The sequence below is a fragment of the Alexandromys fortis genome, unplaced genomic scaffold (genome assembly GCF_014885135.2).
Source record: "Alexandromys fortis isolate MF-2015 unplaced genomic scaffold, M_Fortis_MF-2015_v1.1 scaffold_46, whole genome shotgun sequence".
NCBI classification, from domain to species: Eukaryota; Metazoa; Chordata; class Mammalia; order Rodentia; family Cricetidae; genus Alexandromys; species Alexandromys fortis.
The window spans coordinates 9,033,363-9,060,283 of record NW_026067919.1 but is presented as its reverse complement, the minus strand read 5'-3'; the positions used below and the strand labels follow the sequence as shown (position 1 = coordinate 9,060,283).

The following is a 26,921-nucleotide window of genomic DNA, read 5'->3' as shown; positions in this document are numbered from 1 at the left end:
TTGCCCACAGGAGACAGCTCCTCCTTGAGGTTCCCTCTTATCTTTTCCAAGGTAACTCTAGTTTGTGACAAGTCGGCAAAAGCTAACCAGCACACGCATCTTTACACTTATGTCCTACACACTTGGTAAGGATTTTATAATGTTGCACACAAGCCTCTAAACTTCAGAACCACACTACAGTAGGGCTGTGGGCCATGGGAATTTATTTTGAACCATCTTTGGAAAAATATTTAGGGTAATATTTCAGGATTTTAAATTGTAAGTGCAATTAAAATTTATAGTTTTCTATCAACTCCTCAGGGATTAAAGACAACTAAGAAGTATTAATGTGAAGCATAAGGTCTCATTTTCCTAGTGGTTGGGAGGCTTGTGCACAAATGCAAGGAGATTTAAATATTCCCCTGGGACAAACAAATAGGTATTGCAAACAAAATAATTAAAATGGTTTGTAACAAGCCAGCAGATGAGTGCTGTGAAGGATTGGCTGGGATTATATTTATTTTTCTTTTTGAATATCTGCCTGGGGAGTAAGCTGCAAATTAAAGGACCCAACAAGCTTTTAAAATTTTAATGACAGAATGAAAAGCGCTGGCTTTGTGCTCTAGAGATAGTTCCTTAGGTCATAATTTTAAATATTAAAAAAGCTGAGTTTCACTCTGTGTGGGTGTGTCCATAGTAATGAAGAATTCCTTCCAATTGTCTGCATTTCCTTGCATCCCTTCTAGGCTCGCTCTCTCCCTGACCTTCTCTGCTTAATTCATGAGTACCTCCTTGGCCTGGTACTCTGCATTAGGAAGCCAGCAGAGTGTAGGACACATGCTTGTGGAACTGGTCTGTTTGAACTCTAGCCTTCAAGGGATGATGAATTAGTGTCTGTAGTTTCCTTCTGGTTCTGTGGCTGCATGAGAGGAGGCATTGAATTCACAGCATTCCTGAAAGTGCCTGGCAGTTCTGGACTACATTATAAAGGACCCAGAGGAGCATATGGATTTCAGATCAGAGCTAATTGAACTTTGCTTGTGCAACTCTTGAGAGTCCTTTTCTGGGCTCATTTCTACATTGCTCTGCTGGGAGTCGAGAGTGTCAGGAAAGGTCTCCTCTCTGCCTCTGACTGCAGAATCCTATTACTTGAAGGGCTTCCTATTCAGACTCTGTCCTGATGTGTTGAACTTCGGAGACTCTAGATTTGTCCTGCCTTCCAAATGCCAGGTGAAATTATTTTTAGCCTGTCCCTGAAGTTATTTTAGTGTTCTTAAACCTTGGGTCTTGACCTGCACAAGTTTACATTTTAGATGCAACTTTGAGCATACCTCAGCACTATTGCATCCACAAAAGTGAAGATACAGTTAGCAATTGCAAGCAGTCCCATTTAGAATTGCTGTGAGTGTTTCAAGTATTCAGAGCCCATTGCAATGTGGGGAAAGTGCGTGAGTAGGGTACCAGAAATGGAGCTGGGAGAATTTAGAATATTCTGGGTTAGTGGGAATAGAAAGTTCACAAAATATCAAGGCAGAAAAGGGGGAAAGAGATAAATAAGAGAGAAAGAAAGGAGATAGTAAAGCAATAGGAAAGAAGAAAGTAAAAATAGGAGACAGGAAAGAAGAGAGATGGCCAAGCTATGCACAAATGTCTTGGTCACATAGGCTTCTCTACAATCCATCCATCCATCCATACATACATACATACATACATCCATACATACATTTATCCACTCATCCATCCATCCATCCATCCATCCATCCATACATCCATACATACATACATACATACATTCATCCATTTATCCAGAGCATGGCTACTGAGAGTCCACAGTGGATGCTAAAGATATGTGAGTCTCATTGGAGGACAAATGTTTACTTTGACCTCATAATCAAATATAATAAGGACATCCAAGATAAAATCAAGAAAGTAGAATATAAGAACTATTCAACATTCAGAGATCACCAATTCTCTTTGGGTATCTCTTACCAGGATAACAGAATCTTTAGATACACCAGCAGGTCTTGAAACTTGGTTTCCAGCCATAAGCAGGGAACCTGCTTGGTGGCTACATCCAGGTGTTGGTCTTTAGGGAATGACCCAGTTGCAAGCTGACTGTCTGGGGCAGCCTATGGGGATGTGATGTGATGTGAGGATTGGGACAGGGACATAACTCTGTCAACTGTTTCCTGAGCAGTTTAGGGTAGGGGGCAGGCAGAGTTGGCTTTGTAGTAGCAGAGACCATTTATTTCATTTCTACAAATAAAGACACTGTGCTCTATTTTTAACAATGACCCACTTTATTTAGGGGTGGGATGGTTGCCCTATGGGTGTGATGTCTTGGCAGAGAGTCAAGGAGATGTATCAGAGATAAGCGACAGGGCAAAGCCAAATGCAGTTTGGCGTGGTCTGTTCTGGCATCCTTTGGGAGTTTGATGGAGGCTGCAGGAGCAATGAGGCGGTAAGAGGGAAACAGAATACTTTGGCATGGCTGAAGCAGGTCTATACTGACTTTCAAAGATCATAGACAGCTGTAGATTTTGAGTTGGAAGGATAAGAATCTTGTTTTTAGATCTGTGGTAGCCCCCATTGTGTTCCATTAAATAACCCCCCTGAACTGTGTTAAGAATGCATGAAAGGATTGTTTTCACATTTACAGATGAATTTCAAAGAAATATAAAGTTTTGTTCAAGTTATACAGCTCAAGAGCAGTGAAGCTAGGATTGGAGGCCAAAGCTATCTGATTTCAGATTCTGTGCTCTCGGTCCATCACTATACATAAATAACGAGTGCACACCAAACATTAATGTACCCATGAATCACCTGGGGATCTTTTTATGATGCTGATTCTTATTAGGTAGGCACAGGTCTGAGATTCTGCATTTCCAACAAGTTCCCATAATGTGTTGATGTTATTGGTCCCATGGACCACATTTTGGGAAGTAAGGAGATCACCTGCAATTTTTCACATCCTACATAGAGCGAAGAGATTCATGCACAGCTCATCAGTTTATGGGGAACAGCTAAGGAGGCAGGGTCTGTCTCAGGTCAGAATAACTCCTTGGAAGTTGTTCTACCCATTGTCGCCGGTCCAGAAAATGTGCCAACAATGAGAGCTGGCAGCGGCTCTCTTGCCCTGTCCTCATCAAGATGTCCTTATCTCTCTGGAGCCTCAGCTCCTCCAGACCTAAGTACTCAGCAGCATTCTCAGCAGCGCACACGGTCCTGAAGCCTTATTGACTTCAGCCAGGCAAACTCTCTTATCACTACTTTATTGAATTCTTCCTGTATTTCCTCAACTTCTCAAGGCAGCCTTGCCTGTGAAATTTCTCTACTATCATTAACTTGAGATTACTGATGCCGTGGCTCTTAAGGGGGACATAAACTTTAATTATTCCCCCAGAGATGGAATAATGCTGATATCACACAGCTGTTTGGTAGATCTGGGTCTTTTGGAGGAACAAAACACATAATAATAATGTGGCTGCATAGTCCAATATGAGTCTAGCAATTTATATAAATGCTTAATAATAAATTCCCCTGGTATTAGAAGGTTCCAACATTTTGCTAAGGTCTTAAAGGTCTGACAAAAGAATATTTATATGTGAATTTTGCATCCAACTTGTCAAAATGCATATTTTGAAAAAATACATCTTCATTTTAATTGCCATTTTAAAAAGTTTCTCCTTATAGCTTTACCTCTTTGCTATGTGTCTTGGCTTGAGTAAGACTTCTGCAGTGATTTTTGTCTGGTTTAAGTCAAATATTTCTAAGAAGCATGCAAAATTACAGGGAGTAATATAGCAAATACCTACATTCTTGCCTTTCAAATTTTGTAATGTTGCAAACCTCAGATCTTTAGAGACTGACTATGTCACAGACAATGAGACACTGCTTTGTGTCCTGTTACAGATCCTATTGGATCCCATAGTATCCTGGTTGTTTATACATGGACTAACAGGAAAATCAAAATCTGCTCTCTTGAGGGGTTGAGAATTTATCTGCTCATCTTAACAAGGCTCTGAGTTATCCCAGAAGGTTTCAGGGCATGATGATTAAGAGGCCAGGAGTAGGATCTACAGGCTAGGTGTAGGGGTACCCCCAGACCTCCAAAGCAGGGACAGAAAGGCTGTGAGTTCAAGAGTGGTTGAGTGACAGTTGCCTGTTTGTGATATGTAATAGGACTCAGTCTCAAAAAAACAAAACAAAATGAAACAAAACAAAATAAAAAACCAAGGGCTAGGCATGTGGTTCACTGTTCGAACATTATTCTAGAATACTTGAGACCTTGAGTTTCATGCCCAGCTCTTCAGTGTGTGGATTTGTGTTTATAAATATAAAGAGTGCTCTTAGGGCCTTGCTTTCTGCAGTTTGATGCGTTTGCCTTTAGGTTAAATCAGTCCATGGCTCAGAAAGGTCATAGAAAGTGGCCATCTAAGGTAGATTTTGTCAGGGTTTTACAGACCTTCTCGGAATCTATGTAGCATAAACTGCCATTTCCACAATCAGAAATGGGATCACAGTGCCTTCTTACCTAACACCGCCTAAAGTAGGAAGACCAAACAAGATGTGTCTGTGGTTCAGAGTGCAGGTTCACCTTCTATTACCGTAAACTTCAAAGTAGGAGAAAAGCATGCAGTGGAATTAAGTGAGCATGGGGAGGGGATATCTTATAGACAGATTTGCTATTTTCTTCTATTCCCCAATGTTAGCCACTTTCCTGCAACGGTTGCATGTGCTTTACAGCTGGATTTTCATGATGCTATTATGTGTATGCATGTATGTGTGTATGGATTGGTATGTGTATCTTCATGTACACTTTTTTTCTGTTTTCTTAGCTATATTGTATATGTCTGTGGGTAATAATGCAACGCAGTGATCATATTCTGTTCTTTTAATAACCACATAGTAGTCCATATAAGCTCCATTGCTTCTTTGATTCTTTTTTTCCTGAGGATCACATCAGAGGCCTGAATGGAAGTAAGAAAAAGTACCGGAGTCTGACAGATACTATTTTGTCTCCAGCTTATCCTGTTGGAGTTATTATCATTTTCATTCTTCTCATAGTGAGTGACAAGGAGCACTTTAAAAACACTCTTAGCCTCCATATCAATTGTTCATCATCTTGTTTTTTTTTGGAGGGAGCATAGAGGCTTCCTTTGAAAGTCCAGTACAGCCTGAGGGATTTCTCTGCAGGGAAATGCACACAGTACTCATATATGGCACCCTTTTTTCTTAAATAAAAAAAAAAATCCTGTGAATTCAGCCATAGAACCTGGCTGAAGACTCACGTTTCTCGGGAACAGAGGCAATCAGGTCTCATTCTCTTCCATCGTGTGCTCTACGAGAAGGACAATTTTGCTTTCAATCAGTGAATTAAGTATGTGCCTCCTGGGAAAATGTGAGGATTGCCTTTGCTTTAGAATTCCTCTTACTTTCCTATGCTCTTAACTCATTGAAAGTGGGGTAGAGATTTGTAGAGTTTCTTAATAATTTATTTGACTTGAAATGCATATTTTTCTAAGCTTCTAGTGTGCATTCTTGCAGAATCAGAGACCTGGGTAATTTTATTATTCATTGCATGGAGCAATTTCTCACTCTTTCCCGTATCCATAGACGTTTTCGTGGGAGCGTGTTGCAAGGCACAAAGCAGTCTTGTTTTGCTTCCAGGGACTGGCAAGAAGAGCTCAATAGCTGTGTTAGCTGGGAGCTCCGAACCTCATCTCTCTGTACTTACTATAATATTCTTTTTTATCAAACTATAAATAAGTTCTTCTCCTATTGAAAATAGAAAGAGATCTATCGGTATATTTCTTCTCTTTCTCTGTAGCTTCTGTCCATAAGTATTTTAAATTCAAAATTTTAACTATTTCTAAAGATTATCTATCTGCCCACACCTTAGTCCAGTGAATAATAGGAAAGAGAATTTATGGGTGGAACCTCCTAGGCTGTAGGAGAAGATGGTAACAGATGGGGATATTTTGGGGAAAAAATATGGTCAGGTAGGACCTTACAATGTTTATCTTCTTGCATCCATGATACAGAGATGAGGTGTAAGCACAAACAGGTTTTGATCAGGTGTGCTCAGTTTACATCCTCTTAAAATGGTGTTAGTATCAATAAAGTTAGGAAAGGGAAATTGAATGCAACAAATACGAGTTGTAATACTAAAATGATTTCTCAGCTTCAACCAGCCACACAGCTAGGGCATATGGAGAGCCGTTTGAAACACAGACATATGCCTCAGAATAAAAGAATAGGATCACAAACAAAGAACTTAAGTCCCATATGAAAAGTTTAATAGTATGTTTTTAAAAAGATTAGTTTGAATAACACTCCCAAAGGGAAAAGGGCCCCCCCAAATAGCTGAATATAGCATATTTTAAAATATTTTTAACTAAAAGCCTCAAGAGTAATAACCATGAGGCCAAACGTTACATGAAAATGGAAACTCCAGTTTTTCTTTTAGTGAGTTGGTCAAACTGTAAAAGCCTTGGGTTTTTGTCCTGAGGACTACCTGGGGAATATGAGATCTGAGATCAAGCTAAGGACCAATCAGGTGTGGTGTCTAATGAAAGAGTTCCACCTACAGCTGGAAACATCTGCTCTCTATCAGAGCTGGGAAGAAATGAAAGCATAGAGCAGAAGGAGGTGCAAAGCAGCATTTCCTATTATGATTTTGGAACTGAATGAAGGGAAAACATTCTTACATCATGTAAGTGTGACCCAATTTCATAACACTGTGGTCCAGCCGAGGTTTGAGGAAAGGTTAGTTTACTGTGGTTGTACAGTAGTTGATAACCTCTTCTATGTAGAGTAGAAGCAAGCAATGTAAATGCGAGTCTGAGTCAGAGAGCTCTGTATCAGTTTCCTTACTGTTGCTGGGATAAAATGCTCTGAGAGAAAGCAGCTTAGGGGAGGAAGGGGTGTGCTTAGCCCACTCTTGCGGTTTACAGCCTGCCATGCGGGAAAGTCACAGAGGCAGGAGCTCAGACAGCTAGTCCCGTCATAGTCACAGTCAGGAGCAAATAGGCACTAACACACCAGTGCTGTCTTCTTACTTGGCTCTTAGCCAGTGTCCCTTATTCATTTGCAGTTCAGGCCCCCCCTGCCCTGGGAATGCTTAGACGCACACTGGACTTTCAAAGTCAAGACCTCTGTAGATGTGCCTACAGACCAGCTTGATCTGGATAATTCCTCAGTGGATGGAGACTTTTGAGGTTATTCTAGATTGTGACAAGTTGACTTTTAAAATTAATGCTTACAAACTCCTAAAGGCATTTTATGGAAAATTATATGTATATGGAGAGAAGTCAGGAGGATGAAGAAGAAGAGGCAGTAAAGAAGAAGTTTATATGATGAGATCTAGTAAATATTATGTAACATAGAATAGTATGTTTCAAAAATAGAGACTGTATTATGTGAGCAAAGAACAAAAACCTCAAAGAAAGCCAAATTCAGAAAGGAATGGACTGGTCACCAAATGTAATAACTAGTAGTTGGAAACCTAAGTGTCAAGTTGTTCAAAGAGAAATAATTGGTGCAGTATAACTTATGAAGGGGTTATCTGAAGTATAGTCCGAAATGAAATAGTGATGGAGACATAAGGAAAACAGAATAGCAATATTTAATGTACTTTTGAGAAAAGAACGGGCATTAGAATCTTAAAGTAGTAAATGATATCATGGCTGATTACACTTGAAGAGCACTGAAAGAAATCTAGTCTGATCTAGAATCAAGAACGATAAATAAAAAGCTCATATAGTGACAGCATAGGACATCAAAGACAAAGGACAGCCTAGGCTCTGTTCAGAGAGCACAAACCATTTGCAAATGACTTTAGTGTCTGTACATGATAAGCAGATGTCCCACATGGAGAATTATCAACAGTGGTGTTTCTCTGGCAGAAATGAATATATTCTAAAGAGACACTTTAGCTATCAGACTACTAAAAGAAAGAATCCCAAGAAATAGTAATTTCCCTTGGAATCTTATTATAGGAGGAGAAAAAGCTGAGTCAGACTGAGTGAAAATCCTTCTCTTGGAAAAAAAAAAGCATTATAGCCTCTGGCAATAATAGGTCGAAGGTAGGTAGGGCCATGCCTTTACCAGGACTACTTAGATGTGTGTATTCCTAATCCTTTATTTGCACTTTGACCTCATTTGAGGACCCAGAAGGCAGACTAAAGGTGCTTACCAGACTTCTTTGTACCTCTTCAATGTGGCCATAATGAATGAATCCTCCCCTTTGCTATTAACTTGGCTATTCTGATCAGCTTATTGAGGATAGGTATCCATATCTGCCTCTTGGGGAACAAACTGGCACCCCAAGCTTGGTAACAGTGGCCATACTTGCAGTTTCAAATGGGTGATTTGAAAATAAAAAACAAACAGTAAAAACAAAAGAATGGGTAACAAAATATCAGATAGACAGAAGCAGCAGATAGAGAGCAAACGGCCTTCGAATTTGCCGCTGCGCTTACAACATGCAGCACAAACAGCTGGAGGGATCCTACTGGGAGAGGAAGCAAAGGAACACCCTTAAACCAGATGATTAGGAAACCAATAGAAGTCCTCAGCAAAGCCCGAGGAAACCTCCATGTGCTGGATCCTTGTTGAGAGGTTTCTAGACACTGACGAGCGCTCCCTCCACGGATGAACTGGCTTCCTGTTCTCACCACAAACATCTTTATACCATGGGATAAACAACAGTAACCTCTGTTGGGCATGGTTTCTTTTCCAGCTGTTCTCAAAGGTACAATATCTTAATCCCCCATAGCCGTTTGCTGTTTTTCTTTCTTTCTGTCCCAGAGTTAGGGAACCAGTCTGCCCTAGGACAGAGAATTTTGGACACTTGAATTTAACATTCTGGAGTCTGGGACAAGACAGCCCTCTTTGCTCCAAGTCTGTCAACAGGTTTAAACAGGACATGGCAGTTTACCAATAGAATGTTTATCACAGTCGAATGATGCCCTCCAGAGAGATTCCAGGCCAACCCTGAAACCTGTGAATGTTTCTTAGCATAAAGCCTTTTACAAATGCCATGAAATTAATGATCTTGAAGTGAGGACTTTGGATTATTCAGATGGTTTGTAAATGCCTTTCTTACCTTGCATCTTTATGGGAGGCAGTCAAGGAAAATTTGACTGTACAAAAAGAGAAACTGATTATTAATCTTAATGACCAGCTGTCTGGGATTTAGAATTTCTTAAGGGTCACGTTTCTTGGTATATCTGTGAGGACATTTAGTGAGGTTTAACTGAAGAAGCAAGAAGGACCCACGCTGAATGTGGGCAGCACTATCCTGTGGACTGGCCTTCTAGAGTGATTAAAAAGACAAAGTAAATGGACAGCATCTTTATTTGTCTCTCGGCTGCCTGACTAGGAGAAGTCTGACCTCATGCTTGGTGGACTTTTTAGAAATTATTTTAAGGAAGAACTTAGAAGAATTTGGAGCTATAGGCTAGAGAAACCCTGGAATGCTAAATGTAAAACAGCATTCATTGGGCTATTCTGCTAGGAGAATGGAAGCCCAGGATGTCAAGAGAAATATCAGATAATGGTGACCCAGCTTATGAGACTTTAGAGGAGAGAAAGGACTCTCCTAGGAAGACTTGAGACTATTGATGTTACATTATGGCAAAGAACCACAAGATGTTATATAATATCATAAAGAACCACAGATATTAGAGACACTGTTATTTTCCTTGTTGGATTTGGTCTTGCTTTGGCCTGATCTTTCTTTGCTAAGCACCCATTCTGAATGGAAATATTTGCTATCTTTCACTGTAAACTGGAAATGTGTAACTTGTATTTTGATTTTATTGTTTGTTTTAGGCCTGAGAAGGGACTTTGGGTTTTGGTCTATAGAATACTGTTGATACTGTTAGTTGGATTTATCATCAACAATTTACACGAAAGGGCATTTGCAATGATGTACTTTGGACAAAGGAGAAAGATGTCAAATGTAAGGCCTGAAGTCCAGAAAAGAATATGTAACCAATACATACACATGTTCCAATTATACAGATCTTATATAAGTACTTTTATAAAACAATTGGGATATTGTGCACTGGAAGATCATAAAGAAATACAGAATTAAATGCTGGACATTGTTGGCACATTTGCTGGTCTTCTGGAAATTGGGTATAAGCACCAAGGAAGAAAAGTAAATACTGAACAATTTCACACCTAAATATATTTATTGAAATAGGTAAGAAAAATAATAAAAGCTAATATAAAAAATCTAATTTTCTAAAACATAAATAATTGGAAATAGTAAAAAATATCATTACAAGTTTGGAAAAATGGTAACAAAGAGCAAAATTTATAAAGCAAATAATATGATAGAAATAAATCCAAATATGTAAATAATCATAATCAGTATAAATGATTATAATTTCTACTTACATCTCAGGTACAGGTATGAATATTTCTAGTGTATTTTATTTACAGGTATTCCAACTTAGATGTTGCAAGGAGAGAGGCCATTTGGTCATTCTTGGCTGCTCAGCCCTGAAATAATCACACAGAAACTGTATTAATTAAATCACTACTTAGCCCATTAGCTCTAGCTTCTTATTGGCTAACTCTTATATCAATTTAACCCATTTATATTAATCTGTACATTGCTACGTGGCAGTGTCTTATGAGCAAAGTTTCAGCATGTCTGACTCTGGCGGTTCCATAGCGTCTCCCTCTCTGCCTTCCTTAGTTCTGCCCTATCAATAGGCCAAGGCAGTGCCTTTATTAATTAATGGTAATCATAGCACACAGACGGGACTCCCACATCACTCAAACATAAGGCAGATAAAAATAAAAGGAAAAAAAGGCTATGAAAAATGTGGATAAATAAGCTTTCTACAAATAGTATAGCTATAGTAACCACAGACACAGGAAACTATTAAGGCAAGATGCATTCTTAGATATAAAGAGGATATTTAAATACTAATAAAACTACCAGCTCAACAGGAAGCTAGACTTATAATCTTGTATACAACTAATAACAAGTCATTAAAATATGTGAAGAAAACACAGGCAGAATTCAAGAATAAATAAAGTCCTGATCTAATGGACCTGCCAACAGTTATTTGACACCAGCAACTGTATAGCAATACCATGTAAAGCAGGTATGCACAGCGCCCACAGAGCAAGGCTCTCTAGGGTTTAAAGCCTGACCCAAACATCCCTTTCCTTGGAGAAGATGTTTGTAGCACATGACAAGCCTTATTTAGAATAAATTTAAAAACAAGAGAACCATAAATCACTATGCAAGAAATTTGCCCAATGGAAATTTAACAACCCACAAATACAGGAAAAGAGACATAAATGATTCAGAAATGCATGAGAGATACTCAACCATATTAAGAATTAAGATAGCAAAAACAAACCCCAGCATTATTCCAATCCATACTCATGAGACTGGCATATCTTAGGAAGTCATATAATATATAAGGTGTGGGTAAGTAGGCAAGACTAATGCTCCTTTGCCATACACGATTATAAATTGGTATAACTCCATTAGGAATTTGACACTTTCTAATAAATTTGAGCATGTTCCTATTCTTTTTTAAAAGTTATATTTATTTTCTTTGTTTGAATTTTTGTCTGCATGTAATGAATGTCTGTATACCCATAGCACTAGGTGCCTAGGGAGACCCGAAGTGGATTTAGATTTTCTGGAGCTGAAGTTAACACACAGTGAGCCACCCTGTGGGTGCTGGGAATTTGAACCCTGCTTCTCTGGAAGAGCAGCCAGTGCTCTTAACTTTGAAGCCATCTCTCCAACCTCCTTCCTTATCTCTTATCAGGATTCTACAATCCTATATGTTATATACAAGAGAAATTCTTGCATAAGTACATGAAGGTGCATAGGAAATTGTTCATAGAAGCCAACAAATGAAGCATCCTAAACATTATCGACAATGGATGAATAAATGATGACTTTGTCATATAGTATTGTCTCGCACAAAAATTAAATCAGAGCCACTCCCATTGCCGTGGATAAACCTCAGAGCTCTAATGTTTGGCTAGCTGTTTCATTTTTAAATAATTATTTATTTCTACTTTGTGTGTGTTTTGCCTACATGTATATATGTGCACCATGTGCTTGCAGTACCTTCAGGTCCAGACAAGGGAATTGGAGTCAGTGGATCTGGAGTTACAGATGGTTACGAGTCTCCACATGGGTTCTGGCTTCTAAGCACTGAGCCATCTCTCCATCCCATGAGCAAGCAGATGACTATTGGGAAATTATTTAGAGTGCTCATGGAGAGCCCAGAGTGTTTGCTCCTTGAGGTGTATTAGGGCTGCTTTCCTGTGCAGTTACTAAGCTCCCAGATGACTCTAATGTACAGCAGCATATGAAAAACATGATGCTAAAACATGATCAAGAAGGATGCATATTGTGCAACATATACAAGCCTAAGCTACGTGGAATCTATGCTCTTATGTGACAGATGCTGCTTGTGGCTAGACGGGAGGAGTGGGCATGAGAAACCATCCAGCTAAGATGTGGGCATCATTTTACTTCTTAGTTTGATTGAAGATACAGGGAATTAATTTTGTTGTTCATATTTAATGTACAAAATGATTAGGCTTATCTCACAGTGGAAACTATAACTTAGAATGTATAAAAATTCAAGCCTGTTTGGTTCCTTTGAACTCCTGAGCGCATCATATGACATACTGCCTTTTTCTCTTTCTCCTCTACTTGTTGACTCCACAGTGCTGCTTGCACATTGCCCTGCGGCTTCCCTTTATCAGCAGCACTATGAATGTGTGCTGAACTGCGACAAGGGGAAGTTTGCCCTCCCAGCTGCCCATTTAAATTGGCTGCTTATATTTTCCTCTGTACAGGAAGTCTAGAGTTTGGGATCTCTTACAATGGGACATTAGCATATATTCTGCTAACATCAGGGCTAGCCAGACAGGAGTAGATCCTGGCGTGCAGCTGCTAGAATGGACTGCTCATCTTTATTCAGAATTAGGGCAAGGATGGGATTCAACCTTTTTAGCTGTCTGTGAATAACTGAGTGGACTCCCAGGTCTTCCTTGCAGATATCTCCAGATTGGACAAGAAGGATAGTCTAGAAGCACAGGGAGTGGGATAGGAGTCATGGGACCATGCTGTGAGCCTTGACCAGTGGAGCAGAACTGGGTGAGGGATTACGGGAAAGTATACAAGGTTCCAGCCGATCCCCACTGCCAGGGAGGCATATGGAAGCTATTAGATTGTCGTAAGGCTGTGCCAAGTCTTTATGAGGTCCTGGGCAGGCATAATAGAAGAGAAGTGTTGGAAAATCAGGGCCGATGGGGGCAAGCATTGAGTGCCCACACAGGCCATAGCACAGTATGACTTAGCTTCTCACTATAGGTAAAGAAGCCAGTTGGCCTCGAAAGTACTGGGCCACCATGTAGGTCAAATCCATAACAAATTTCCAAAATTTGCCTAGAGTGTGGTGGTGAGAACTGAGTATTTCTGCTTGTCCTTCTGGCAGTTGAAGAAGCAGGAGAGGCTTAGTACAAGGATTTTTTATAAAATGGCTGTTGCCTCTATAGTGGCATTTTTCTATCAAGAATATGTGGGAAGAATCAATGGTATGAGACACATTGTTTTTGATTTACAGTTCTGTTGTCTCTAACACCTTATTCACAAATCCACTTTTGTGTTTCATGACACCTGCGTTCCTTATTTCCTCCCTTCTGCTGATTTGTTTGTTTGTCTGTAGAATCTCACTCTAGGCCAGGGTGGCCCATAACTGACTAGGTAGCCCAGGATGGCCTTGAACTTGCAGCAACTCTTCTCCCTCAATCTCCCTAATGCTGGGATGGTAAGCGCAAGCCCCTGTGCCTGGCTAGCATCATGCATTTTCTAGATAGGAAATTCCCTCCCCAAGTCCTCTCTGCTTCTAGTTTAGGCAAAGTGAACGGCCTACTTGTTCCTCTTTCTGACATCCCTCATCCCCTTGAGATTAGGCTGTGATTTCTCTCATCCTCTAGCCTGTGATCCCAGGGCTGCTAGAACAGAAGCGAGTGCACATGTCCAGCTCTGCCCACTTTGAAGCTCTCTGTGTACAGGGACCGTCCTTTCTGACCGATTTCTTCACTTCTGGTTACCTCTTGGTCCCAATCCATCGCGAATATAAATTTCTGTGGCATGGGTGTAGATCCACACTAAATAGCATTTTGACTTTTTTTTTTTTGAGATCAGTTATCTCAGTACACTTAGGAAACAACACTAAGAGGAGATGAGTCTTTGTGCTTTGTTCTTCCCAATCTAGCAAGTGCTGTCAACTGACCGGGCTTCACAGATACACAGCGGCAAACCCAAGACAGACCCTAAATGCTTGATTTAGCACCTTAGCCCTTAAAATGTTATGCTCTCATTTAAATGATTTTGAAATCCCAACCACTAATTTCCTGCCTGGCTGGCTCCATTTGTACTGTCACAGGGACTCAAAACTAGAATGGCTCATCTGTAAGAGGAAGATTTAAAGATTATTTTAAAATACAACTAATTTTAGTTAAAATGTTGACTTGGAGCCAAGCGTTGATGTAGTAATTTCTCAGAGACAGTGAGCCTGGGATGTCCTTAGTCTGCCTGCTCCACTTCTGGAACACTGGGTGAATATTGGTTTCCATGTCTTTGTTTGTAGCTCAGTTGTGGGCCCAGCTGTGAAGCCTTGCTCTCTCTTCTCTGCCTCCACCTCCTCTGTTTGTTCCTCTCCAATCCTTGCTCCAGAAAACAGCCAGAAATTTTCAGAAAGGCCATTCTGATTATAGCGTATTTGTCCCTAGATTTTTTCAAGCTCATTGCTACCGCTATGGAAAATGCCTGCTTTCTCTGTTGCTGTTGTTGTTTGTTTGAAGTGGAATGGATGGACCCTGACTTTCCATCTGCTTCTCCTCCATTGATGCCTCTACATGGAGCCAAGTCTATCTACTTGCTGTAGTCTTTATAGCACCAGGTTCCCAGCTCTGCACTTTGCCCTCAGCACAAGCACTCACACACATGCACGCATGCACTCACATGTGCACAGACACAGACAGACAGACAGACAAACAGACACACACACACACTGTCTTTACCCATGTTTATTCTTAGGCTCAGTTTAAGGCTGATTTCTTGTAGAAGCTTCCTTTGGAGTGATATGCCTATAAGCAGCTCCCTTTTCAAATCCTAAGCTTGAGAATGAAATGTCATAATAATTGGATCCCCCCTCATGGTATTTCTAGGGTTGTTTTTTTAGTATGGCATTAATGAATGCATGTAAAACACCTGGTGTGCCAAGATCTAGCAGAATCAGTATGCTCCCCAGTAAAGGATTATATTTGACTCTACTATACCTTGGCGACACTACAGACCAGACCTCTCTCAGAGGGAATGTTGAATAATGCTGTTTGGACCTAAAGGATGGTAAGTATTTTATGTAAAGAATCAGCTAATGAATTGTAGAGCCTGGACCTAATACTTTGATGTCTTCAGCATTAACTGTTTGGGCTTTTGGCCTGGATGCCTCCTACTGACTTTTTTATTCATGAGGGTATAAGCATGGATCTGGTTATTTCTTTAGGAAATCAGTGACCCCGAGATCCTGGATCTGGTCCACAGTGCCCTTGGCAGGATGACCGTGGTCCGACAAATCTTCCCATCTGCAAAGGACAACCAGAAATGCATGAGGAACAACCATCGCATCTCTTCCCTGCTCTGTGATCCACAGGAAGGCTACCTCCAAATGCTGCAGGTCAGTGCACAGTGTCTCTTCCATGCAGGTCACCTACCACACCCTTGGTCTAAGACAGGAGACATGCTGGGCATGCTGGGCTCTAGCTGAACACAGTTACCCACCCACTTTAATGACTACAATACTGTAATTGGCTGAAATGGAAACCAGTCAGCTGGACACAAGTGTCTCATAGTAGCATTAGTGGTAATTAATCCTGGTACCAGCAGGCAAGGCCTGATTAACTCACAGGTTATCTCTGGTATTTAAAGCTTACATGATTGGGGTAGGATAGATTACTGTCTCTTAGGCCTCTATTCTGAGTGCTTTGTGGCAGGGCTGGAGATGGAGACTTCCTTGCATTTTTTCTTGTAAGAAGTCACTTACACAGACACCATGCTTTTAAAACATCTGCCTGATCTCCTCCAAGCAAAAAGGCCAGAGAACAGGTTTAGAGCATCGCCTGTTGCTGTACCCCTTCCTAAATGGGGGTGTAAACATTTTGTTAGTACTTCTGTCACTGTCTTGGTATATGTGTGGTCTTCATCTTCTAGCCTTGTGGCCTTGGCATAGTAAATAGGTATTCTATGTACAGATCGTTTGCTGTGTAGATCTTTGAAAACAGGAAGATAGTGTGGCGAATGCCCACTGGTTTCCGTGCATCCACATCAACATTTGGAATATAATGAACAAGAACACTTGATGATCTTTAATCAGGAGTTTGGATCAGTGCTGGCTGTGTCTGCCCATGAGTGTCAGCCTTGCTTAGGACCTTTTGTTGTCTCCACATCAGAGGACCTTCATAATGGAGAGGGGACTATGGGAATCTTGGGTGGGCTCGAGAAATATTTTATTAGTGAAAGCATAGAATCCAACTCTATAATCTTATGTTGTCAGAAGGAGAAAAAAAAGTCTCATAGATGTTACACATGAGAAACTAGTTCTCGATGGGCAGGAAACACGGGTGGCGCTGGTTACAATTGGAGCACCTTTCCTCCCGTGGTGCCCACTGTGCCAGAGAGCACACTGGCTAAATTGGCATGGTAGAATAGCTAAGATTTTCCAAGGTGGTGAGGATTTGCTTAAGAGATTGGGGCACTGGTCCTTGACTATAGTAATAGGAGCGGCTGGGCTGTGTCCCAAGCACCCCGGCCGCCAGCTAGCTTATGCCCCGAAATAACAACACAGAAACTGTATTCATTTAAACACTGCTTGGCCCATTAGCTCTAGCCCTTACTGGCTAATTCTGATATCCTGATCAACCCATCTCTAATAAACTGTGTAGCATCAGTCTTACTGGGAAAGATTCTAGCCTACGTCCATCCTGGGTCGGAGCTGCCTGGGAGAGAGGAGCCTGACGTCTCTGAGTTCACTTCCTCTTCCTCCCAGCATTCTGTTCTGTTTACTCCTCCCACCTATGTTTTAACCTATGAGGCCAAGCAGTTTCTTTATTATAATTAACCAATGACCTTCCTCCATCACTTGACAGAGACATGAACTAGAGACTCCGAGCTGTGGTCTAGAAAGGCCTATGATACAATTTTGTTTTGTCTTCTTTTTCCTGGGGAATGGAAGAGATGACAAGGGTCAAGTGGGCCCCTCTCCCTGGAAGCATGTCTGCTTACTCTCCCTTTCCATGTGGATAAGTGCAAAGTTGGACAAGGGGCCGGGCTGTATGAGTGTCCCCATTCTGTCACGGGGAGAGGGGAATGTTTTTGCTGGCTGGACCTAAGTTCATGGCTCTCCTTCCCTTGATGATCTCCCAGGTTCCCACTCCCTTGATGTGTTTTAATTCCCCTGCAGCCTCTGTCATCCTGGTCCCTTTCCTACCTCCTATCCCTCTACCTATTTTCCAGTTTTCATTAAGTGAACTACTTCAGTTTTCCCCAAAGGAGGGCCACTTTCAGTCGCACAGACAGGGGCAGTACAGGATGTGGCAGAGGAAAGAGGTCTACACTTGTCAAAGTTCACAATGACTCTTCTTGTTATGAGTTGGTACCTGTAAGGAGTTCAGGCCTGGTAGGTACAAAGAGCCTGCTCTCTGGAAGAGAGCAAGGAGGTCTTGGGGGATGAGGGAAGTTCAGTTGATGGCATACTAAAGTGGTGATTACCCACACTTGTAACAAAGGCTCTGAGCCGCACACTTCAGGGCCCCTCCCTGTCCCTGTTCTTTCTGAGACACAGGTACCACATAAGGAGGTAAAATAAAGAACAAAACCATAGAGACCTGTTTATGGTAGTTGTGCCGCCAACACCACCATTACTGTTTAGTCAGTTAATATTCATTTGCTATTTTGTGCCTCTGTTTCTTGCATTGTCAGTCCAAGACATGAAAATCTGCTACCGTAGAGGATCATTATCAAAAGTAAATGAGAGAACTTGTGGAAATTGTGTAGAACAGGACTGAGCTGTTAGGAAAGCCATCAGAATGGGAGAGGTGGCCAGTATGGTAGAAGTGTCCACAGAAAGGCTGAAGATGCCCACGTACCTGTATTTGGGCAGCTAAAAACATCACCTTGTATAGGAGAGCAGTTACATCCCCCCCTCCAGCCCTGGATCAGAAGTTTTGTGATTCTCACTGCCCACATCCCTCATTCAGCTGCCTTGTCTGAAGAAGACAGAGCATGTTTCAAATCCATTTAGCTCTCCATGAAAGACCCTGAAGACCATCAATAAGAATATATGGGATGACTCTGCTAATAACCTGGGACTCGAGACCCAAGTTAAATGGTCTTTAGAAGCCTCTTTATATAGAGATAAGTAAAGCACTTTATTAAAGAAGGATCTCTCTCTCTCTCTCCGTCTGTTGTTATCTACATCTTTCTGCAGGGTTTGATGGGAGGGGAGAGTGGATTTATTTACTCCTCTGCCCAACACTTGGGAAGCTTGTAGATTCATCTCATTTACAAGCCATTCCCTTCAAGTTTTCTCAGAAACTATTACCACTTCTTTCCTTCCTAATGACAGCGTAGAAGGCAAACTAATTTCTACTAGCCTCTAGCTGTGAGATTTATCGAAAAGACTCTAACATGCTTAGAACAACCAACTGAAGAAAAAAAAGCTGCTGTCATGGATTATTAACTTTGTCTTGATGAAATTAATGAAAATCCCCCTAGAAATGGAGCTCCCAAGTCCATTTTAGTTCCTTTCCCAGATGGCTGCCCTTGGGACAAAAGAATCCAAGGATTGTAAAAGCATAGGGCATTTTTGCAAGGTCATCCATCTCCAGGTTTCTCTACGGAAGTGAACTGGTCTCAGAGACTCTGTCTTCCTCTCTTAGCCTTGTGGTCAGGGATTTCTGTTTTGAAAATCCAACCAAGTACTATTAGAGCAAATCAATTTGGTTGTTGTTTAGTACAGAGCAAGTCCCTTGGAAGAAAAATACCCAAGTAAGTGGCTTACAGCGACTTCAAAAGGCATTGCACTTGCCTGTGTGCTCTTGTTTATTCTTCCCTACAAAGCACTGTCTGACTTGACTTGGGTGTTTCTCGTTTTTGTTTTCTTGACAAGTTAGTTTAGGGCTTGGCTGACTCAGCCAGTAATAAAAGTGATAACCAGTCCCTCAGAACCCTGAGAATTTGCTAAGATTTCCCAGGCAGCCTTGCTCAGGGAAGACTTGCTATTGTGCTCTGTCATTAGAACTGCCTCTCCCAGTGATATCAGCTTGTAATTGAACTAGCAGAAGCATTATCTCATTGGCACCCCATGCATTCAGATGTGTTTCCAGAGTGTGCTGGGTTATTATGAAGTGCCTGTCTGGTCATGATGCAGTCTGATCTAAGCTGCGGGGGCCAATATGGTGTTGTCATAAAATGTCCTCTCCGATTGGAAGTTTTACATCTCTGTGTACTTAAAAGTTGTTGGGTGGCCTGGCAACATCACCCCTCCCTCTGGCATTCAACTTGCTAAAGTATATCACAGACCCGCTAGTCCCCATTTCCTAGAAGCTTCTGTTCTTTCCCCTGGTCATAGGTCTCTGTCAATCTGGTAAGAGGAGCTTTTCCTCTGACACATGCCCCCAGGCTTCCATCCCAGCTACCTAAGATTTCATGTCACTTCTAGTGTCTTACTTAATGGTGAAGACTCCAGTTGGCAGCCGGACAAGGGCAGTGCGGAAGGCCTTGTGAATCAAGCACATAGGTAGTTTCTGTGGGTGCAGCTGCTTACTGCTCTGGCAGCAGGTGTCCACATGTGTGTTTGGAGCCGAGAGAGGCTTGTGTGGAAACAGATGCTCCTTCATCTTCTCCCTTCTGATTCAGTGGTGTACAGCGCCTCCTCCCACCCTGACCCTCGGCCACCATCTGCTCCATCCTCCGACCTGGCCGCAGTGCCCTCTCAAGACAGGTGGGCTAGCAGCAGTTTGGCACAGAGGCCTTGCCTGGGGATAGATTGTCCGTGCTGTGGCATCTGGATGTCAGATTGCCCTCCCAGCTGGACCCTCTGTTCACTGCTTTTCTGACATTGCCGGCCAGCCGGAGTCCGTCTGCAGATTTGGTCAGAGGTCAGTGCCTGCCGTTTATCTCTATGATGTCTCCACGAACAGCCCACTTTGCTTGATTGATGACAGGGGAAAGAGACCACTGGGCTCTTTAGGAGCCTGGAGGAAATGGGGCCACACTTAATGAAAATCTTGCATTTCCAGCGCTCTGGCTTGTGAGGATAATGGGCCGGCGAGAGATTTCTGCTGGCTTATGTAACTCTGACCTTGGCCTGCCATTCATCTTCCTCTTCCTTCAAGAATGATTCTCACCCTGAGAATGCACTAGACAACCATCTCCGGGTTCCTAGAGCATGACGGGGACACAGCTGGAGTACCCTAATAAGTCTTGCCTAGCATCTCAGCGTTAGTGAGAGGACAAGCACCAAGCGCCAGGAGGCAGACAGTCTGGCTGCACGGTGTGCCACACACGTTAGCCTGACCTGTCCGAGCCCCTTCTTTCCCAACCAGTGGAGGTGGCAGAGGACTCAGCCTGCTGGCATCCACATGGGCTTACACGCAAGGCCTGCCTGGGGGTATCAGCATATTTTAGGACAGACCCTATGTGGCATGGCCTCAGGTCCCAATCCTTTCAGTAGAAAGTAAACAGGCCACCTACACCCTCCCTTGTTGGTGCCTGGGTAGGAAAAATGTCCTTTCCTGGTTCCATTAGTGTGAGACATCCATACCTGGACAAGCTGCTTACTGTGGTCTGAATGATGTGTCCCTCTTAAAATTCCAATATTGAAACCGAGTTCCCAAGGGATTTGGTCGTAGGGTCATTGGAAGGTGATTTGGTTGTCAGGGTCGACCCTCACAAACAGGCTGGAGTGCTCCATAAGTGAGACTGGGCTGGGACATAGGAAGGAGGTATCCTAAGAGCCGGAACTAGATCCTCAGGAGACACTGGCTGCGACGGTACCTTGGTGTGGGATTTCCACTCCCTGGAAATGTGGTGGCTCTGTGGTATTCTGTTAGAGCAGTGTGAACCAAGGTGGCCTTGGAGGCCAAGCTGGTGTCACCACTGGCTGAGCAGAGTGGCTTTGCCATTGCTTCAGCGTCAGTCCTTCTCAGGAATATTCCTGATTTCCAAACACTGTTCCTTCTCTCCCCGTGCTCGATTCTCTCTCCTTCGAGCCAGACCCCTTATCTTTCCTCTATTTGTTCCTCTGGGTCTTGACTATTTAAGTAAATTCTTATTTTTTCATGAAGATCAATTTAACAATCTTTCTAGTGGCCTTTGTTCCTGCTGACACAGGTATGTTCCCAAATTAAACCTAGCTACTAATGTATTGGGAATTCTGTGCTAATGCCTAAGAAAAAATAGCATCGATTTTTCTTTCATCTTTGGGCCTTAGTTAACTTCATGTAATTGGTCTCTAGTTCTCTGGTGGTCAAGCACGTCCTCTTGGGTTTTTCAAGAGTTATGGACCCCATAGAGATCATGGCTGAGTTCTTTTATCTGCTTCCTAGATATGTCTCCTACATTTCTGGTTTCCTTTCTCAGAACCAAGTTTCAGAACAGATAAAGGAAATCAGAAATTTGTATCTTCCGTCATATCTCATGAAAACTCTGCCTTGGGTTGTGACAGGCAATGGGGGTGGAGGCTCCCCATCTGGAGCTCCCGCACCTTCCTCGGTATAGCCTCTGCCCATCATGCCTCATCGCTAAGAAGAGGCATCCTCTGTGAAAATAACTTCGCAGCTCCTTTATTTCTCAGAATAGTTTTAGAATGATCTATTGGACTTTCATTAACTCAGAGAAATCTATCGAAGCAGCTGTGTGGAATGCTTAAGTCAGACATTTTACAAACGTCCTCACGTTCTGTTCTCTCAAACACCTTAAAATTGGGAATCTTGTTTGTATTTTTATTGGAGAGAATGCCATATAAATGGATTGTAGGAGAATCATGGCTGATGTATGGGGTGAAATTGGAGGGTTACCCATTAGGGCTTGGAGATGCCATGTCACAGGATGTTTGTAAAGGATTAGCTAGGCAGAGTGTAGCAAGAAGGCCTGGGGCTGAGAGACAAGGGGACAAACATCTACCATCTCCTGAGGAAGAAATGAAGGGGCCTGAACCATACTATGACAGTGGACAGTATATGTGAACATTTTAATCAGGTATTCAAAATTATATCCACTGGTCTGAGGCTGGACAAGGCTCTGTGGGTGGCAGAGTATAGGACATAATGATTCTAACAGGTACTGGGTTGCTCCTGACCCTTGTTTTTCTCAGGTTCCCCATACCTGTGGCATTTGTGTTGCAGGGTCTCTGAGCCAAAGGCTCTCATATCTGAGCCCTTAATGAAGTGCTATGATGCTTCCCTTTTGGGAACCTGCTCAAAGCAGTATAGCCCTCCATAGAGTCCTCTATCTCCATCTGTATGCTCTGGACCTTCTCTTACTAGTCCATCCATGAAACACCAGAGACAGAGAAGTGGTCTTTGCCTCACAGAATGGCCTAGGGCATTCATCCCTCAGAAGTCTGACTGAGGCATTGGCACCATGACAGATATGGGTCTGCTGCCAGGAGGAGGTCAGGACATGTTGGCAGGTCCAGGCGAGCAGACACAGGTGGACTTACTGACCAGAGCTGATCTTTGCCTAATCTTCTGCCCTGTAAGCTACAGGAGTCAGATGTAGCCCCCACCCCCCAGCCTTTGAAATGATGAATGGCCAGGGAGCCTTGAGGAAGAAGATGTTCACAAACACAAGTTAGTTTTTCATGGTCCTCCTCCCCATAATCTGTGTAACAGATCACTGCTGGGCTCCAGATACTGAGGACACCCTGGGCCTGACCTGAATTGAAATCAGGACCCTCCTAGGGCCTTCACTTGCCTTCCCATGTTTTTCTGTCTCTGCTGCTGCTAAGAATGAAAATACATAGAAAGATCTTAGAAGGAGCCTGTGTACACAGGGTTATTACCATCTGCATTTCATGGGCGAGTAACCATGGATGTCACATTGCACTTCTCCATGGGTCCAGATTGTTTTGTCCAGATCCACAAAGTCCCCTCAAAACCAACAAGGAGACCGAGTCCTGCATGTAAAAGCAAAAAGCCTTTATTTTATACTAGCTTGCAAACTCGGTCTTTCCGTGTGTCCAATGCGTTGGAATAATTGAAGAGCCCCAAGCTCAGTGAAAGCTGCGTTTTTATAGTAGTAAAGGTGGGGGTGAGGGATTTCTATGGTTGGCTGAAATTTGTCTAGGGGTGTCCTGGTGACTGTGTGCTGGCAGGTGATCCTATCTACAATGGTTGGAACATTAGGCATTTCCTTTGGATGATCTGTTCTTGGGTGGTGCTCAGGTAATGCCAGTTTGTGGTTTTTCCTGCAACCAGGTAATGGCTTCAGGGTAAACTACTGAGACTCAGGCCTCCATTAAACCTATCTATGGCTGAGTCCTACACTGGCAGGTGATAATGGTTGGAAGTTAGGAACTTCCTTTCGGTGGTCTGTTTCTATTAAGCTTATCATGGCTGGCTGAGTCCTACACAGATCACATTGAACTTTGTTGTCAACGAGACAGATCTATGAGCATTAAATTGTGTGTTGGATGTCACTCAGCGAGTGAGTGTGAGTAAAGATGTGATTCTGTGAACATTTATTGAGTGTTAACTGCACTCATTCATGCAGTGCTGTAGACACAAGCAGGGAGGGTCAGGCGGTGAACAGGGAGGGATGAGATGTGGGCCAGGTTAACAAGCATGCAGACCTGTTGATGATTCTGTCAGCCAGAGGAACCCTTCGAACTGTCCGTTCCACAGCCCGAGAGCTGCAATGCACAACGGACGACGAGCATGTATCCATTGAGTGGCTGACGAACACAGCTCATCCCCAGAAGCTTCCTGCCCATTTAGAAAAGAGCACCAGGTTCCCCACAGACCTTGGGCTTTTGTCCGAGTCTGTCTTTTCCCCATTGCAAATGCACACCTTACGGCTACTCTGATTTGGTTCTAGATTTTTTTTTGTTTGTTTGTTTGGCCACCATGTCTCTGTCATGTCTGAGGCTGTGATCTGGGACCTCTGTGAATCTCAAATTTACCCTCATCTGAAATGATTTACTGGTTCCTGTCACTTTGTGCTACAGTGAGTGTCCCTAGACCAGTCGTTTCTCTGAACCCACTCAAGCATGGCTTTGAGCATTTGTCTAGTACAGTATATGCTTTGCTTGTTTTCCCTTGGCTGGGGAAATCTGTGTAGTGCCCCGCTTCTGAAATGAGGAAGGGAGGGAGACATGGACTCCTTCAAGCCATGGTCGCCCTCTCTGTTTTGCGGACTGTAGCACTAGCCTGAGCTGCTGTCGGCCCTCCATTTCCTATGGGTGAGTATATGTGTAACTGGAAGTCTCTCTCCTTCCAAGCTCTCCTAGGCATGAGTGGCACTGGTAACCTGCCTTGAGGGAAACCTGCTCTTCACTTGCCAGCATCTGTAGAGCGCTCTGAGCATAGTCTACCTTTCTACCATCTTCTCTGGCTCCTTTTGCATAGAAAATGCTTCTCTGTGAGGGCAGGGCTCTCTGTATCCCTAACATGAACCCCCCACTGAATTCTGATAAAGTAGATCACAGAAATGTGTATGTCGAGGTTGGAAAATAGATGGAAGATACACAGACCAATATTGGAATGTCAGTTTCTGCCCAAGGCTGGCTAGAGTCCTGAGACTTCTGTGCAGGAGAAGGTACACGAGTAAAGTAGGCACGGATAGCAGTAAGGGATGAGGTCAATAGGTTATTTTAGTAGGTTCTTAATGAGAAACAAAGGAAGGAAGTTTCCTCCCAAAGTTGGAAGCAGCACATCTTTTTCTCCGAATGCTTTATATTTAAAGAATATAGATGAAGCATTAGTGTGTGCAATCTTAATAATGAAAACCCATCAATTCATCTGCTAGCCAATATATCCTCCCACTCCCAACCTCCCTCCTATATCATATGGCCATCTACCCATCCATTCATCCATCCATCCACCCATTCATCCATCAATCCATCCCTATCATCTACCATCCATCCATCAATTTCAACTGTCCATCACTTCATCCATCTACTCATTCATTCATTCATTCATTCATTTTTCATCATCCTCCCACCTAGTATTTATCTACCAACTCATTCATCTACCCACCCATCCACCCTCTCATCCATCTATTTTTCCACCCATCTGTCTGTCTGTCTAGCTTCATTCCATCTATGTGTGAGTGTATCCACAGGGCATTTACCAATCAAACATTGAATAACCACCAAACTTGTGTCCTTATTTGTGACATGTTCCAGAGATAAACACTCAGAGAGCTTGGAGTTTAGTCAGGTCAACACGTCCGTGAACTGACGACATATAGAAGGCTGTGGAGGGGGGAGGTCTATCGATACCTGGAAAAGAACATTTCTCTAACCTGCTCCTTTAAACTAGACTCCGTTCACTCTCCCAAGCAGGCACAATGGTGTGAGAACTAAAGGCCCTTATTTTTTGCCTTTCTGATTCCTATTCTGCCTTTCCTCTTCATTTCAGACCTCTTGGCATTCCCACATTTGTTGAGTGCCTTGATCTATTGTGGTTAGAAGCGCTGGGGGACAGGAGGCTCTACTGAGTGTCAGCCGGGCCCAAGCTGAAGTAGCACTGTAGACTTCTCTCTGATGTGGGAGTGAGTCCACAGGTGTGGTCCATGAATGTCTGAAGAGATCTTCATACCATCAAGGACTCTCATCTTCTAGTTAAAGCCTTTTAGAAGAAAAACAAAATAACATGACAAAACCCCCCTTCATTCCAGTTCATAGGTGACTCGTATTCCCTTGTAAGAACATCTCCTTTATAAGACTGTATTTTAGAGGTGGAGAAGAAACATCAGTACAACCCTGAAGAGGTCGGTGCTTCTGAGGGCTGTTTTGCCGGCAGGGTTAGGAAGCTAGTCTTGTTTATTGATAAAATGTTCCTCTAAGCTTGAAATCCTGGGGACATAGTCTTTTTTATCACTTTCGCTGTGGGTGTCCCAGTGGTGGGAGTATTTGATGTCAAATTTGTGTGCTTCAGCCATCTGAAGAGTGACAGCCATGACCTTGGCATGTAGCTTCCCTTCAGGCTGGGACCTCTGCTATGGTAGCAGGAACAATCGTATGAGCACATTCTGGTCATTTCTCTAGTATCCATCCAGTTTTCACTCCTATGTCATGAAATCCATGGAAATCACAGCAAGGACACAGCTCAGTGGCAGACAGACCCAAACTCTTCATTATTAGCTGGCATAGAGGAGGTGATCAGCTCAGTCTAGATGTGTTATTAGAGGATGAGCTAGCTAGTTTGAGCTTGTAGAGGTATAATACAGCAGGCATTTTTGATGTTCTACATCTCTTTCCTTGGGTCTACTTCTGACTTCAGCTTCAGTTGTGAGGGATGGATCCTGCTCAAGTTTTTATGTAGGAATCTGCTTCTGTGACTTCATGTTAGGATTAATGACAGAGAATAATACATGAGGTCCTGGGGTAGTTAGGGAAGGGTGAATGATGAGGTAGAAGTAGCAAGGGCTCTTCTTATAGTACAAGGAGCCTGTTTGTTCTCAGGAGTCCTGTGAGGTCAATGTTACATCCTATTTCTCTCCATTCATAGCCAGTGATGTTCTTCTGAAATATTTTTAACAGGCTTCTTATTACTTTGGGGTGCAAAGATTGGTCCCTTTGACCCAATTTGTCTGACTGATTATGCAAGATATCAATGTAGGACCCCAAACCTGTCTAAGAGTATATGTT

At 42.7% G+C, this 26,921-nt stretch overlaps 1 protein-coding gene across 5 annotated transcripts in view; it reads left to right on the top strand.

The window, feature by feature from the left end:
• Grid1 (glutamate ionotropic receptor delta type subunit 1) overlaps positions 1-26,921 on the top strand; it is a 725,743-nt gene that overhangs the window by 460,189 nt on the left and 238,633 nt on the right. For all 5 annotated transcript variants that reach the window (XM_050140755.1, XM_050140756.1, XM_050140754.1 and 2 more), the window contains one exon: positions 15,555-15,725. In XM_050140755.1, the coding sequence (XP_049996712.1) occupies positions 15,555-15,725 (171 nt within the window). The remainder of the gene's footprint in view (positions 1-15,554; positions 15,726-26,921) is intronic.